Source organism: Ranitomeya imitator, chromosome 3 (assembly GCF_032444005.1).
Source record: "Ranitomeya imitator isolate aRanImi1 chromosome 3, aRanImi1.pri, whole genome shotgun sequence".
Taxonomy (NCBI): Eukaryota; Metazoa; Chordata; class Amphibia; order Anura; family Dendrobatidae; genus Ranitomeya; species Ranitomeya imitator.
This window is the reverse complement of record NC_091284.1, coordinates 434,655,073-434,667,788: the sequence shown is the minus strand read 5'-3', so window position 1 is coordinate 434,667,788 and position 12,716 is coordinate 434,655,073. Positions and strand designations below refer to the sequence as shown.

Here is a 12,716-nt window from a genome sequence, read left to right as displayed (position 1 = left end):
AACATGTCACCGAATGTCACACACAAGTTTCTAAGGACTTCTTCAATCTTTTCTAGAAACTGTAAGACCAAAGACTCCACCGGTAGCCATCAAGTCCCCACACAAGTCTCAGGAGGTAATGATCACCTTCTCTTCATTCACACAAAATGTGTTCTTGTGGATTTTACTCTTTTATTGTGATGCTTTTCTCATAGTTTCTCTCCCAAACAGTGGCCTGTAAAAGTCACCTTTTGGCCGAGCAGCTTTGTAATAAGAATGGGGGAGAAGCTAAACAAGTAATGCAGCAGTCAGAAGACTTCTGCTGGGGCTGGAGCTAACTAACCAAAAGAAGCCTCCTGTGTAGCCTTTGGGGTGTTTTAGTATTTGTGCCCATTAATCCATGGACTATTCTGGTTCATGTAGTAATAAATAGTGGAAATTATGTAAATCATAGACTTAGTCCCTAAGGTGTCCGGCTTCATAATTTTGTAGGATGAAGGTAGACATAAGTACATAGAGTTCAATCTATAGCCTAACATGTTGATCCAGAGGAAGGCAACAGAAAGCCCCATGGGGCAGATGCTAATGGCTCCCTATTAGGGGAAACACTCCTTCCCGACTCCATACGGCAATCAGACTGGTTCCCTGGATCATCACAGAAACGAATGCCCATAACCTGCAATATTCTATTATTTTATCCTTGTACTTTTATAATGACATTGCCCTAAGTATGTATTGTATGGGTGTTAGAATAGGGTGCAGAATAGGGCATACTGCCAAACTGCCACTGTACAATAAATGGTTAAAAAAAGATACTATGATGGGTGTGGGACCACACAGTGTATCATAGCGTGCTGTCCATAGGACTACCTAGCTGTCGATTGGTCACAGTACAAATGGTGGTCACTGTCCACAGCCAAAAGCACCTACAATGAGCATTGGAACTGGACTAAGGAGCGATGAAAGGAGGAGGCCTGATCCTTTGGTGTAGCCTCTTCGTAGGGAGACCAGGGTCTGTAGTGTCACCACACGACTCGGGATATAAACCCAAATCAGAATCTTTGCACTGATCAGGGAAAAAGGAAAAAAAAAGACCCTAAAGCAGCTGTATGCTAAGCAGGAAAAAGGATGACTGGATGGGAGGTCTGTGACAAGGCTTCTTAAAGGATAGATATTGACTTTTAGGATTGCTGCTTGCAACGGGTGGCACTAGAGACCCTGCTGTCTTCTCTGGGAAGAAGCTATTTGTACAATTTTTTTTTTTTTTTCCGGGAGCATTACATGGCCGATAAGTCCCTGTACACAAACTTGATACTGTCCACAAAGAGAAGCTTTAACCCTTAGGCTTACTACGAGATGTGAAGGCACCAGCATGTACTATGGGAAGAAGGTAAGCAATTGGAGCCAGTGTGATGCTTTTGGCAATGTCCTGCTGGGAAAGCGTGCGTCCTGGTGTCCATGAGGATGTTACTTTGACACCTGATTTGCAGGGACTTTTGCAGACGGGAAACCATTTCTTTATACATGTCCAATGAGAATGCTATCAATGTGTCTAACTATGATTCTGCGTCCTTACTACTCAGGAAGAAGAGGAGATCTCTACCAGCCCTGGAATGTCAGAGTTTGTGAGTGAAGCTTTTGACTCTTGCAACATAGACCAAGAAGACCTGAGGAAAGAAATGGAACAGTTTGTTCTTGACAAAAAAGATGACGTTGACACAGCAGAAGGTAAAAACCTTTCATTTATGGCTGTGGATGGCGTATTCTCATGTTAAACATTTGTGGTATAATCACTAGTGTCAAAATTGCGCCTGTTGGTAGAGAAGGGGATCTGTGTGACCCTCATCCACAGTCAGATCATCTCTTCTGATTCATATTAATGTCAGTGTAGTGCTGTCCTCTCCATTGGCGTCTGTATGAAGAATGACCCCTCCTAAATCTGCCAACAAGCCACCACTGGTCTGTAGATAAGTGCGGGGCCCAGGTGGGAGACACATACCTATAAGGCCTGTTGTGTGAATATGCAATACATTCTGATGGTGAACTTAGCCCTTTAATTAGATTGATGGTAAGAATGCTCCGACACTTCTCAGTAAGTGTCTTGTAATCTGGTAGCTTTCCAATGTGGCGTTATTAAGTTACTGCTATAATCAATAGCCTCCGGATGTAACGCCGTCAGTTACACACAGGGATTAGTTTCCAGAAGACAAGATTCTGTTTTCGGCCACAAAACAATTGGCAAGCTAACCGTGATCCCTTTTTTTTTGTTTGTTTTTGAGGCATGTCCAGAAATTAATGGGGTTGTTTGGCTTTGGGGTACAAGGGTACATTCACTATGTAACTGCAGACTTGTGAATCCTCGCATCACACGCTCTCTGAGGATTCTCCAGCGACAGGCGTGTGACTGCAAGTATGCGATTTATATGCATGGAGTCACATGCTGACTAGTCGAGTGCACCCTCGCTCCTTGCAAGGCCAAACAAGTCTAGTCGGAATGTGGCCGGAAGTATGAAAATTGCATACTTGTGGTCACTTGACCCTAACAGGATTCACAAATCTGCAGTCACAGAGGCCGGACAACCCCTTTAAGTAAATTAGGCCTACCTGCTGGTAAACTCCATCTGCTGTACTCTAAGGCTGGGCTCATATAAGTGGTAGTGTTCCAAATGGTTAGATGAAAAAAAATCCACGCTAATCTCCACACTGTAAAATGCACAAAATGTTGCCACGCTGCTGCCTCACTGTCAAGTGCAAGTGGTCTCACTATTGTTAAAGGCATACTACACCAAATGAGTTTTGTAGTTACATGTAGATATCACGTGAAGTGTGCACTCTCAATCTCTTTTCATTTAAAAGTATTCCTTAAAGGGGTTTTCCCATAAACAATGCAGTAACATAGTTAGCAAGGCTGAAAAAAGACATTTGTCCATCCAGTTCAGCCTATATTCCATCATAATAAATCCCCAGATCTACGTCCTTCTACAGAACCTAATAATTGTATGATACAATATTGTTCTGCTCCAGGAAGACATCCAGGCCTCTCTTGAACCCCTCGACTGAGTTCGCCATCACCACCTCCTCAGGCAAGCAATTCCAGATTCTCACTGCCCTAAGAGTAAAGAATCCTCTTCTATGTTGGTGGAAAAACCTTCTCTCCTCCAGACGCAAAGAATGCCCCCTTGTGCCCGTCACCTTGGTATAAACAGATTCTCGGAGAGATATTTGTATTGTCCACTTATATACTTATACATGGTTATTAGATCGCCCCTCAGTCGTCTTTTTTTTCTAGACTAAATAATCCTAATTTCGCTAATCTATCTGGGTATTGTAGTTCACCCATCCCCTTTATTAATTTTGTTACCCTCCTTTGTACTCGCACTAGTGCCATTATATCCTTCCTGATATCACCTATCTAATATATAATTGCCTAGAATACTACTTCCTGCAATTTGTGCCAACTTCCGTGGCTTTGTCCGGAGCTAATGTCCGGAGCTAATGTCCGGAGCTAATGTCCGGAGATAAGTGACGTCAACAGTGTCCAGTGTCTGATTGGTTGCCGCCTGCTGCGAGCGACCAATCAGAAACGTGCCGTACTGTGACACACTCCGCCCGCCATTTTGGTGTGATTTTTGAATTTTTACCTCACAGCAAGTTTCTACTGCGTGGAGGCGGGCCCAGTGACGTTGCTCTTCAAGCTCCTGCCGAATTTCGTCAAAAAAATGATAATACCATTTACCAAAACTATATATATTTAGTTGTGAAGTGGTTCAGTGACATTTTCACACCAATTTTGAACTTTTGTTTGGTGTTTTCTCCATATACTGCCTATTATTTTTGTTCTTTCTTACTATTATTTATTAATTGTATTATTCTTACATTTGAATAAATAAAGTATATATGGATTCTAGACTCCCGATTCTTTAGAATCGGGCTGCCATCTAGTATACAAAATAAGTGATAAATGAATGACCAGTGGGACCCCCTTTTATTTTGATAACAGGGGTTCCCAAGTCACCGACACAAATGGACCAGTAATGATCCATAGATTTCTGGATCTGTGGGGGTCTCACCAACTAGCTTTTTTGGGAAAATACCTCTGCAGTTTTTGATGCAGCTTTTTTTTTAGTGGGAAGTACAAGTCCTTTTTAGATTTCCCAATAAATCTACTTTTCTGGCTTTGTGACTGAAACCATCCTAAATGTGATTTTTGTTTCTTTCAGAGGAATCGGAAGACTGGATAAAGGAACTGCAGGAAGTGGTGCAGGAATATGAAGTAGTCTCTGGCTCCGACAAACTGAAGGACGAGAACTGGGACAAGGAGATTGAGGAACTTCTCCAGGAAAATTAACTGTTTCCTTTTCTTGTGGTTTCCTGGAAAGCAACTTTGCTAAAATATAACCTTAGTCATTCCTGCACAATGCAAAATACTGTTGACTCGGTGAAGTGTCCTTTTTGGGATTTTAGTGATGGATACTGACGATTGCATTGAACTTTTCATTTTGCGATCTGGGAAAGTAATGCAATTTTGTTTGGACTTATGGGAAACCTTTTCTGTTTTCTTTTTTTTTTCTGTTCTGGTTTTATAATGTAAGAATGTTTCATAACTGATCACTTAATGACTAAAGCAACAACTTCAACTTACGCGGTATCTCGGTTAAAAGTTGTACAAGAATATTTTCGATTTATAAACTTTGGAAAGAAATTTTGTTTCAGTTAGAAAAAGAAATTCACATCTAAAATTATATTTTCTCCTCTACCAATTCCAGCAATTTTCTGATGCCAAATAAGACGTTTTGTGTACTTTGGTAATTAAATGGCCCCTGATACAAGTCCTGCAAGAATAACGCTTACATTTTAGTTTTCATTGACTCCATTTTGTTTCATAGGTTGTCAATGATTTAAAAAAAAAAAAGAAAAAAAAATACTGCCTTTTTCAGAAACGGACACTTATTGGTCCATGGATGGACTTTGAATTTGAATGGCAGCAAATCTAGACCAGAGTGATATTATTTCTGGAGACAAGCAGATCCTCATATTTAAAGGGGGTTGTCTGGTCTAAAGCTACAAGTCTGCAGTTACTCTGTGACTGCAGACTTGTGAATCCTCACATTGTGCCCACTGCGCTCTGTGAAGAATCTTTGGCGCTAGAAACTGCGGTCATGTGACCACAAGTATACGATATACATACTCCCGGTCCCATCCAGACTAGACTGTTTCCAGCCTTGCTCAATACATTTGCATTGATCGAGGCTGCGCCCATCTAGTTGGAATGTGGCCTAGAGCATGCATATCACATATTTGTGGTCACGTGACCGCCCAGTCTCGATGCCATCACTGGAGAATCCTTACACCATGCAATGTGCACAGTGTGATGATTCACAAGTCTGCAGACTCATAGTGACTGCAGACTTGTAGCTTTACACCAATCACTTTAAGCATTTGACGTTTAGGTTTGTGGAAAACACAAAAAAAAAACCAAATATAGATTTCCCTGAGAAGATGAAATATGAAGCGGTGCCATTCACAGGTAGCATTGTGCTAACATCTGTTTTCTTTATAGCGCTATGTTTGGTTGAAGCGTTCCTTTTGAAACTGACAAAATTGAAGTACTAGATTGATAAAATGCACTAAATGGTAACTAAATCAGCCAATAAATGTAAATTAATGTTTTGGGGGTGCTTTCTGTAATATACAGCACCCATGGCTTGGGAAATGTCTGTGGGCTTAGTAATGCTGCGGTATTATACCGGACTGTAAGTACACCAATGGTCTGCAATGAGAACTGCCTGGCCTGTTTTATTCAGTAATGCGTTGCTTATAATATGTTTTTAAGCACATTGGTTGCCAGATTTCACAATACTAACTGTATAGAATACTAGAAAGATCTTAGACCAGATGATGCTGCTGTATGTACTTTGGTAATCCTTCAGAATAGCTGTATATGTTTTCCTCTCTGATTTTTGCAATTAGCATTTTAGCTTTCATAAAGGATTATACAGCCATCTTGACAGATTTAAAGTAAAGTACATCAGCCTCATCAGGTCTACAGTTTTACTTATATGCAGTTTGTATTGTATAAATCTGTTGACCTATCTTCTTTAATTATTCCCGTTACACAAAGTGATTACATATGACTAAAATATGCTATCGCTATCTGATCCAGCTAGTTGTACCCCACTATTTCTGAGAATAAAGGGGCCATAGTGCTTGATCCTCATGATCTGTGAGAGTGTCTTAATATTCAAGTCCCGACAGTCAGATTCCATTTAAATGGTTATTCCATTTCTTTCTGTCAGCAGGTTTTACTACCATATGTAATCTGACAGCAAGGTATTGTAGGAACAGAGACCCTGATTCCAGTGATGTATAATTTATTGATCTGCCTGGTGCAGTTTTGTTATAATCCCTGTTTTATCTCCTGCAGATCTAGCCGTTCTCTTAATGCTGAGCTCTGTATAACCCTGCCCACAGCACTGATTTGCAGATTTCTGTGTACACTGTGCATAGTCAGAAAGCTGCCAATCAGTGGTGGGGGTTACATAGAGCTGGAGGACTACATGGCACTGGACAATTAGTCCTCTAGTGATAATCTGCTGATAAATACAGATTTTATTGAAATTGCATAGCCTAGTAAGTGACACATTCCTGGAATCAGGCTCTCTGCCCCTACATCATGCTGCTCTCAAATTACATGACACAAAACCTGCTCACAGATTCCTTTTAATGCAAACAAGAACACGTCAGATGGGCTGCAGAGAGGATCAGTGTTCTCTACTGGCAATATAAAATAATTTTGATTAAGGTCTTTATAAAAATTTATGTTAAATGACTCCTGACAGTGAAACTTGGTGCCACCTGTATTCTGTCATACATGTGGTTTAGTTTTCCAAGATAAAATTCTGCTTTTACTTATTGATGCCACATTTCATTTTAAAGACCAATCAAAAGTGTCCATAGTCCATTGCATATTATATATAGTAGAAGCGCAGTGAATGGGAGTTCATCTCATCCACATGCTGCGGTACGCCAAATTATAATTGTGACCTTTTCACTGATGGAAATTTTTGATTTTGGCAGGAATTATATTAATGCAACACAGAATTAGACAGAAAATACAGATAGTGAGGATTGTTGGCAGATCTGAAACATTATTAAAGGAATTACCTAGGATTCTAAGACCTGGCTTTCCAAGAATTGTGCCAAACGGCGCTCACCGGATACCCTGAGACAGTGCAAAAGTATGGTCAGGTTTGATGCTGCACACCATAACAAGAGAAGATTGGAAAAGTGTGCGTTTCACATGCCCTCCAGAGGGCTGGATGTCATCCGTGGGCCACAGTTTTCCCAGGGCTGCTTTAGACTCCTCTAAACGCAGCAGATGCTGAAATTACCTAGTTGAATCCATTTTTTAACTGTTTTTTTTTTAACTTTCTGAAGGTTTTTGAATTTTAAATCCATTATTTTAAATCCTATAAATATTAATGGAGGATGTAAAAAACAAACAAACAAGATGATCAGTATTTGGCATTCAGTTTTAATATAAAAAGGATTGTGTTACATACAGCTTGCTATTGTGAATGTGACATGGCTGTCCCAACAGTGAAAGATTACACAGTGGAGCAAGACCTATTTAAAACCTAAAAAAAGGGTTATGCAGGGTATATAGTGCCATACTTTATAAATGACGACAAACTGGCCTTTCTGCTTTCACTATATTTTCGGTTAATGTTACATGACTTGATGTATATGTTCTCAGCAGCATTACCTGCTCTGTCCTAATAAACCACGGGTAGAATTCTAGATACAGCCTTACTATAGTTACAGGGGGAATATTTACATTTCCAGCAAGTACTTTTTCTCCTGATCAGCAAAATGTGGCGAATCAGCAAGGAAAGAATCATGAGCAGTTTCGAGGTCCTTGAGTATGTGGAAAAGCTCGGTAGCGCTGTCCTTTCTAGCAGGATCTGAAGGAAAAAAACAAATAAAAATGTGTAAATAATAGTAAGATTTTTGAATACTGATGTTCTCACAGCCCCCTCTCTGTAACTCCAGGCAGCAAATAGTGCTCAGTGACCGACTACTAGAATATCAGCAGATAGATGGGAAAACGTAGAAAGCTGCCGATTCCTGCAATGCTCCTGCTTGTGGCCCCTGGAGCTAAGAGAGCAGCAGCTGGCCTAAAATTAGGAGTTCAAGGCATGGAAGAGAAGAAAAGCTGTTAGATCTGTTATGGTATCGTATCATAGGGCAACAAGATGAAACTTATATATAAATTTCCTTCAGGATTTTCATGCAACGAGCAGCTTACATGTTCTCAAAGCTTGATTTACGACTCTTCATACAATGGCTTGCAAAAGTATTCACCCTTTTTGCTATGAAGCCCCTAAAAAAATTATGGTGCATGCAATTACCTTCATAAGTCACATGCTTAGTGAAAGGAAGGCCACAGAGGCTGCAACACCATTAAGGAAAAGGCACCAGTAACCAAACACCTTGTAGACCAAGGAGAGCTCCAAATAAGTCAGAGACAAAGTTGTTGAGAAGTACAAGTCGGGGTTGGGATATATAATAATATCCCAATGGCTGATGATCCCCCGCAGTACTATCAAATCTATTATAATCAAATGGAAATAACATGGTACCAACATAAAACCTGGAAAGAGAGGGTCGCCCACCAAAACTGTCAGCCCAAGCAAGGAGGGCATTAATCAGAGAGGCAGCACAGAGACCAAAGGTAACCCTGAAGGAAACGCAGAGTTCCCAAGAAGACCCTGGAGTATATGTCCATATGACAATAAGTCCTACACTCCATAGAGGTGGTCTTTATGGAACAGTGGGCAGAAAAAAAGCCTTTGCTTACACACAAAAATGGAAGGATCATTTTGAGTTTGCCAAAAGACATGGGAGACTCCCATATTTATGGAGGAAGGTGCGGTCAGAAGAGACCAAAATCTAACTTTCTGGCCAACAAGATAAATGCACCAAACCAACACAGCTCATCACCCCCAAAACATCATCCCCACAGTGAAATGTAGTGGCAGCATCATGCTGTGGAGATGTTTTTTGGCACGAGGGATGGGAAATGGTGTGAGTTGGGGGGAAGATGGATGGTGCGAAATACAGGGATATTCTTAAGCAAAACCTGTTTGTCAGTGATTTGAGACTGAGAGGTTCACTTTTCAATAAGACGATGACCCAAAGCATACTGCTAAAGCAACACTCGAGTGGTTGAAGGGGAAACGTAAATGTTTTGGCGTGGCTTAGCCAAAGCCCAGACCTTAATACAATTGATAATCTGTGGTCAGACTTGAAGATTGCCATTCACCAGAGGGACCCATCTAACTTGAAGAAGCTGGAGCAGTTTTGCCTTGAGGAAAGGGTAAAAGTCCCAATGGCAAGATGTGGAAAGCTCATAGAGACTTGTGTAATTTCAGCAAAAGGAGGCTTCACAAAGTACTGACTTTAGGGGGCGTGAACAGTTATGTACACTTAAGTTTCCAGTTATTTTGTTCCTATTTGTTGCACACAAATTTTCACAGTTATAGGCATGTTCTTTATTTTTTTTTAGAATTTGCATCAGTTCATATAAACAGTGAAATTCCTGGTTGTGTGGTAGCAACAGATCAAAAAAGCCAAGTGAGTCAAGCCACTGTATATGTAAACTCATAATGGAAGAGCTGTCAATTGGTGCGTGGATAAAGCAGGAGTCAAGTTTTTTTTTTTCCTGGTAAACATAAAAATATTGTCTTAAAATCTTGCTTGTATATCATGTTATCAAATCTTATTGTACGGGTGTCACCAGGTCTAAGGTGGCCAGTTTTTGCTGTTGCTTAATTCCTGCTGCTCCCCTTAGTTTTTAGTTGTTTTTTTTTTCTCACATACGGTTTCAGAGATACGGACCTCTTTAGTGCTAGTTTTTATGGTGTTTACCAAAGGGCCATGGCTCACAGGATTCTTTGGGGTCTACAGTGTGTTATTATCTTCTTACCCAAGCCCCCTTGTAAAGACCATAAAAATCATACCATACAAGTGCATGGAGTATATAATATGATAAAATGGTGTCATTCAAAAGTACAACTCGTCCCGCAAAAATACAATCCTTCTTACGTTGATGTGCACAAAAAAATTAAAAAAAAGTTATGGCTCTTGGAAGTAAGAGCGGAACAAATGGAAGCACAAGAATGAAAGTTGGCCCGGTAGGAAGGCGTTTAACAAGGCAGAAGATCTGTGAATACAGCTGGTGCAATCCCATGGACAATCTGCATAAAATCACATTACCTGTTAGGTGAGATTTGCTGCTGTTATCATGTTTTGTTAGTTCCAAGTGCTTTTCCCTGCAGATACAAGAATGTTTATTGTAATATTAGGCCTATCATTAGATAAAGGTTTGCTCGGGATTGTTTTTCTCTTTGTTTTATTTCTGAACAGCGCAGTCGCACACCATAGGAAACATCGGACCGCTGTGCATGATCACGTTTTCAATGCCATCAGATTAACGTGCAACCAAAAGTCACCTCATATCTGCAGACAGATTTAAGCCTCCCATACACAATGGCCAAACAACCGGTCAGGCAATGGGTATCTCTTCCAGCTCCCCCATACACATTGATGCCGGCTTAGGGAATACAGCAACGCTCAGCTATCAGAGAGCTCTCCGGTTAGACTCCTCTGGATGCAGCTTATCCCTCGGAGAACAAAAGGATCACAAATTGCACGTGCTGGATCCTTCTCTTCCCCGACATGAGCCGGAAGGCCCCTTCACACCACTAGACTTTCGGTCAATATTAGAGTAATGTGTATAGTATTGTTCTCGCCAGACCAACCTGAAAATGCTTTCTGGCCATGTTATACTAAAGAAGCTTCTTATGTAATGTTTGATATGGAGAACTGTATAGCTAAAGGGAATCTGTCTGCAGGTTTTTGCTATGTAATCTGAAAGCAGCATAATGTAGGGAGAGAGACCCTAATTCCAGGGATGTCACTTGCTGCTTTTTATTAACAGGAGATTATCCCTGCATGACTAAGTGTCTAATGCTATGCAGTCCAGGTAATCTGTGTAACCTAGCCCCTACTACTGATTGGCAGCTGACTGACAGTATACAATGTACACCGAAAGCTGCAATGATCAAATGTATCAAAACTGCACCAAACAGATCAGTAAAGTGATACATTCATGCAATCAAGCTCTCGACCCCTACGTCATGCTGCTCTCAGATTGCAAAAATGTGCTGACCCTCCTCCCTGGAACTGAAAAGTGACTATACGTTTCTTAGGTACTACCTGATACCTTTTGTATTCTTCTGCTTGTTCTGCTCAAATCAGCTTTCCTGCTTCCAAGCAGCAGCATTGGAACTGTAGTGGTAAGTCTAAACCACGTCTATCTCCCTTTCCACTCCTACAGCACAGGATAAGCAGGATTGGCATGATTTAGATGTTACAATACACGGCTCTCCCCCCCCCCCCCCCCCCCCCCACCTTCCCCAGGGAACAAGTCACTTTAAGAAGCAGTTTTTAAAAGGAGACTTGTGACTTGTCCGAAGATGTAATTTTTCAGGGATCTGTGTCCTATTGGTAATCCTATGTCACGAGCGGGTCACATCATCCTGGGAGATCTAGGGTTTCAAAATTGCTACGTATCATGAATCGCAGATCTTTCATTTAGTCTGTGTGTTAGTGTTTCATATTCAATGGATTTAGTTTCCTTTAGTGCTGAAGAGGTTAACCACCCTTTTTATGCTGGTTAGAAACTTGCAGCTCCATCTCACAGCTGTTTCTGACCTGGTTATTTCTTCTCCCTATAAAATCTGGCCGGACTTTCTCTTCTTTCCTCATTGTCCTCTCCCATTTGGCTTGTACTTTCCTACCCTTCCCTTGATACCTCTCTACCTTTGGTAAGTGTTTTGTATGTTAGTTGCTTTTTGTCATTCCTATTTATCTTATGTGTTTATATACTAGCATTTCTGTCCCAGGCCTCCTGGGGCAGGGGACAGCTTAGGCTATAACAGAAGAGTAAGGCTGGTGTTCCAAACCTCCTCACTAGGGATGAGCGAAACGGATCGGACAAATTAAAAAATCGCCGACTTTCGGCAACGTCGGGTTTCATCTTCGCGCCAAAGTCGCGTTTTGTATGAAGCGTTCAGCGCCATTTTTCAGCCAATGAAGGAGGATGCAGATTGTGGGCAGCGTGATGACATAGGTCTCGGTCCCCACCATCTTAGAGAAGGGCATGGCAGTGATTGGCTTGCTTTCTGTGGCGTCACAGGGGCTATAAAGGGGCGTGCACGCTGACCGCCATCTTACTTCTGCCGATCGTAGCATAGGGAGAGGTTGCCGCAGTTGCATCAGAAGAAGGGATATAGTTAGGGAGGGAAGATTAACCCCCAAACTGCTTGTGCTGTAGCGATTTCCACTGTCCAACACCACCTTTTCTTTGCAGGGACAGTGGAGGCTATATTTTTGTGTATCAGCTCTGTAGCTTATTAGGCTGCTTTATAAGGCTCCCTGATAGCTGCATTGCTGTTTGTATGCCGCTGTGCAAACCAACTGCTTTTTTAAAAGCAAAAATCCTGTTGCTCCTTTCTGCACAGTTATCTTGTTTATTTGTCCACACTTTTGTGTGCAGCAGTCCTTTTTATTGCTGCCATACTTTTCCTGAGATCATTGTAGGGAGATTGAAATTGTACTACAGTCCTTGTATTTTTTCATATATCTTCCAACCACTTTCTGCCACTTACAGT

The 12,716-nt window shown here is 41.3% G+C and overlaps 2 protein-coding genes across 6 annotated transcripts in view; one reads left to right on the top strand and one right to left on the bottom strand.

The window, feature by feature from the left end:
* SYAP1 (synapse associated protein 1) overlaps positions 1-6,196 on the top strand; it is a 29,424-nt gene extending 23,228 nt beyond the window's left edge. Inside the window, exons 7-9 of the mRNA XM_069757305.1 lie at positions 57-115; positions 1,563-1,707; positions 4,200-6,196. Of these exons, the coding sequence (XP_069613406.1) occupies positions 57-115; positions 1,563-1,707; positions 4,200-4,327 (332 nt within the window). The 3' untranslated portion in view covers positions 4,328-6,196. The remainder of the gene's footprint in view (positions 1-56; positions 116-1,562; positions 1,708-4,199) is intronic.
* A 1,299-nt stretch (positions 6,197-7,495) lies between these two features.
* Positions 7,496-12,716, bottom strand: part of LOC138670188 (ras GTPase-activating protein 4-like) — a 324,283-nt gene continuing 319,062 nt past the window's right edge. For all 5 annotated transcript variants that reach the window (XM_069757300.1, XM_069757303.1, XM_069757302.1 and 2 more), the window contains 2 exons: positions 10,258-10,313; positions 7,496-7,943 (listed from right to left, as the gene is read on the bottom strand). In XM_069757300.1, the coding sequence (XP_069613401.1) occupies positions 7,813-7,943; positions 10,258-10,313 (187 nt within the window). In that variant the 3' untranslated portion in view covers positions 7,496-7,812. The remainder of the gene's footprint in view (positions 7,944-10,257; positions 10,314-12,716) is intronic.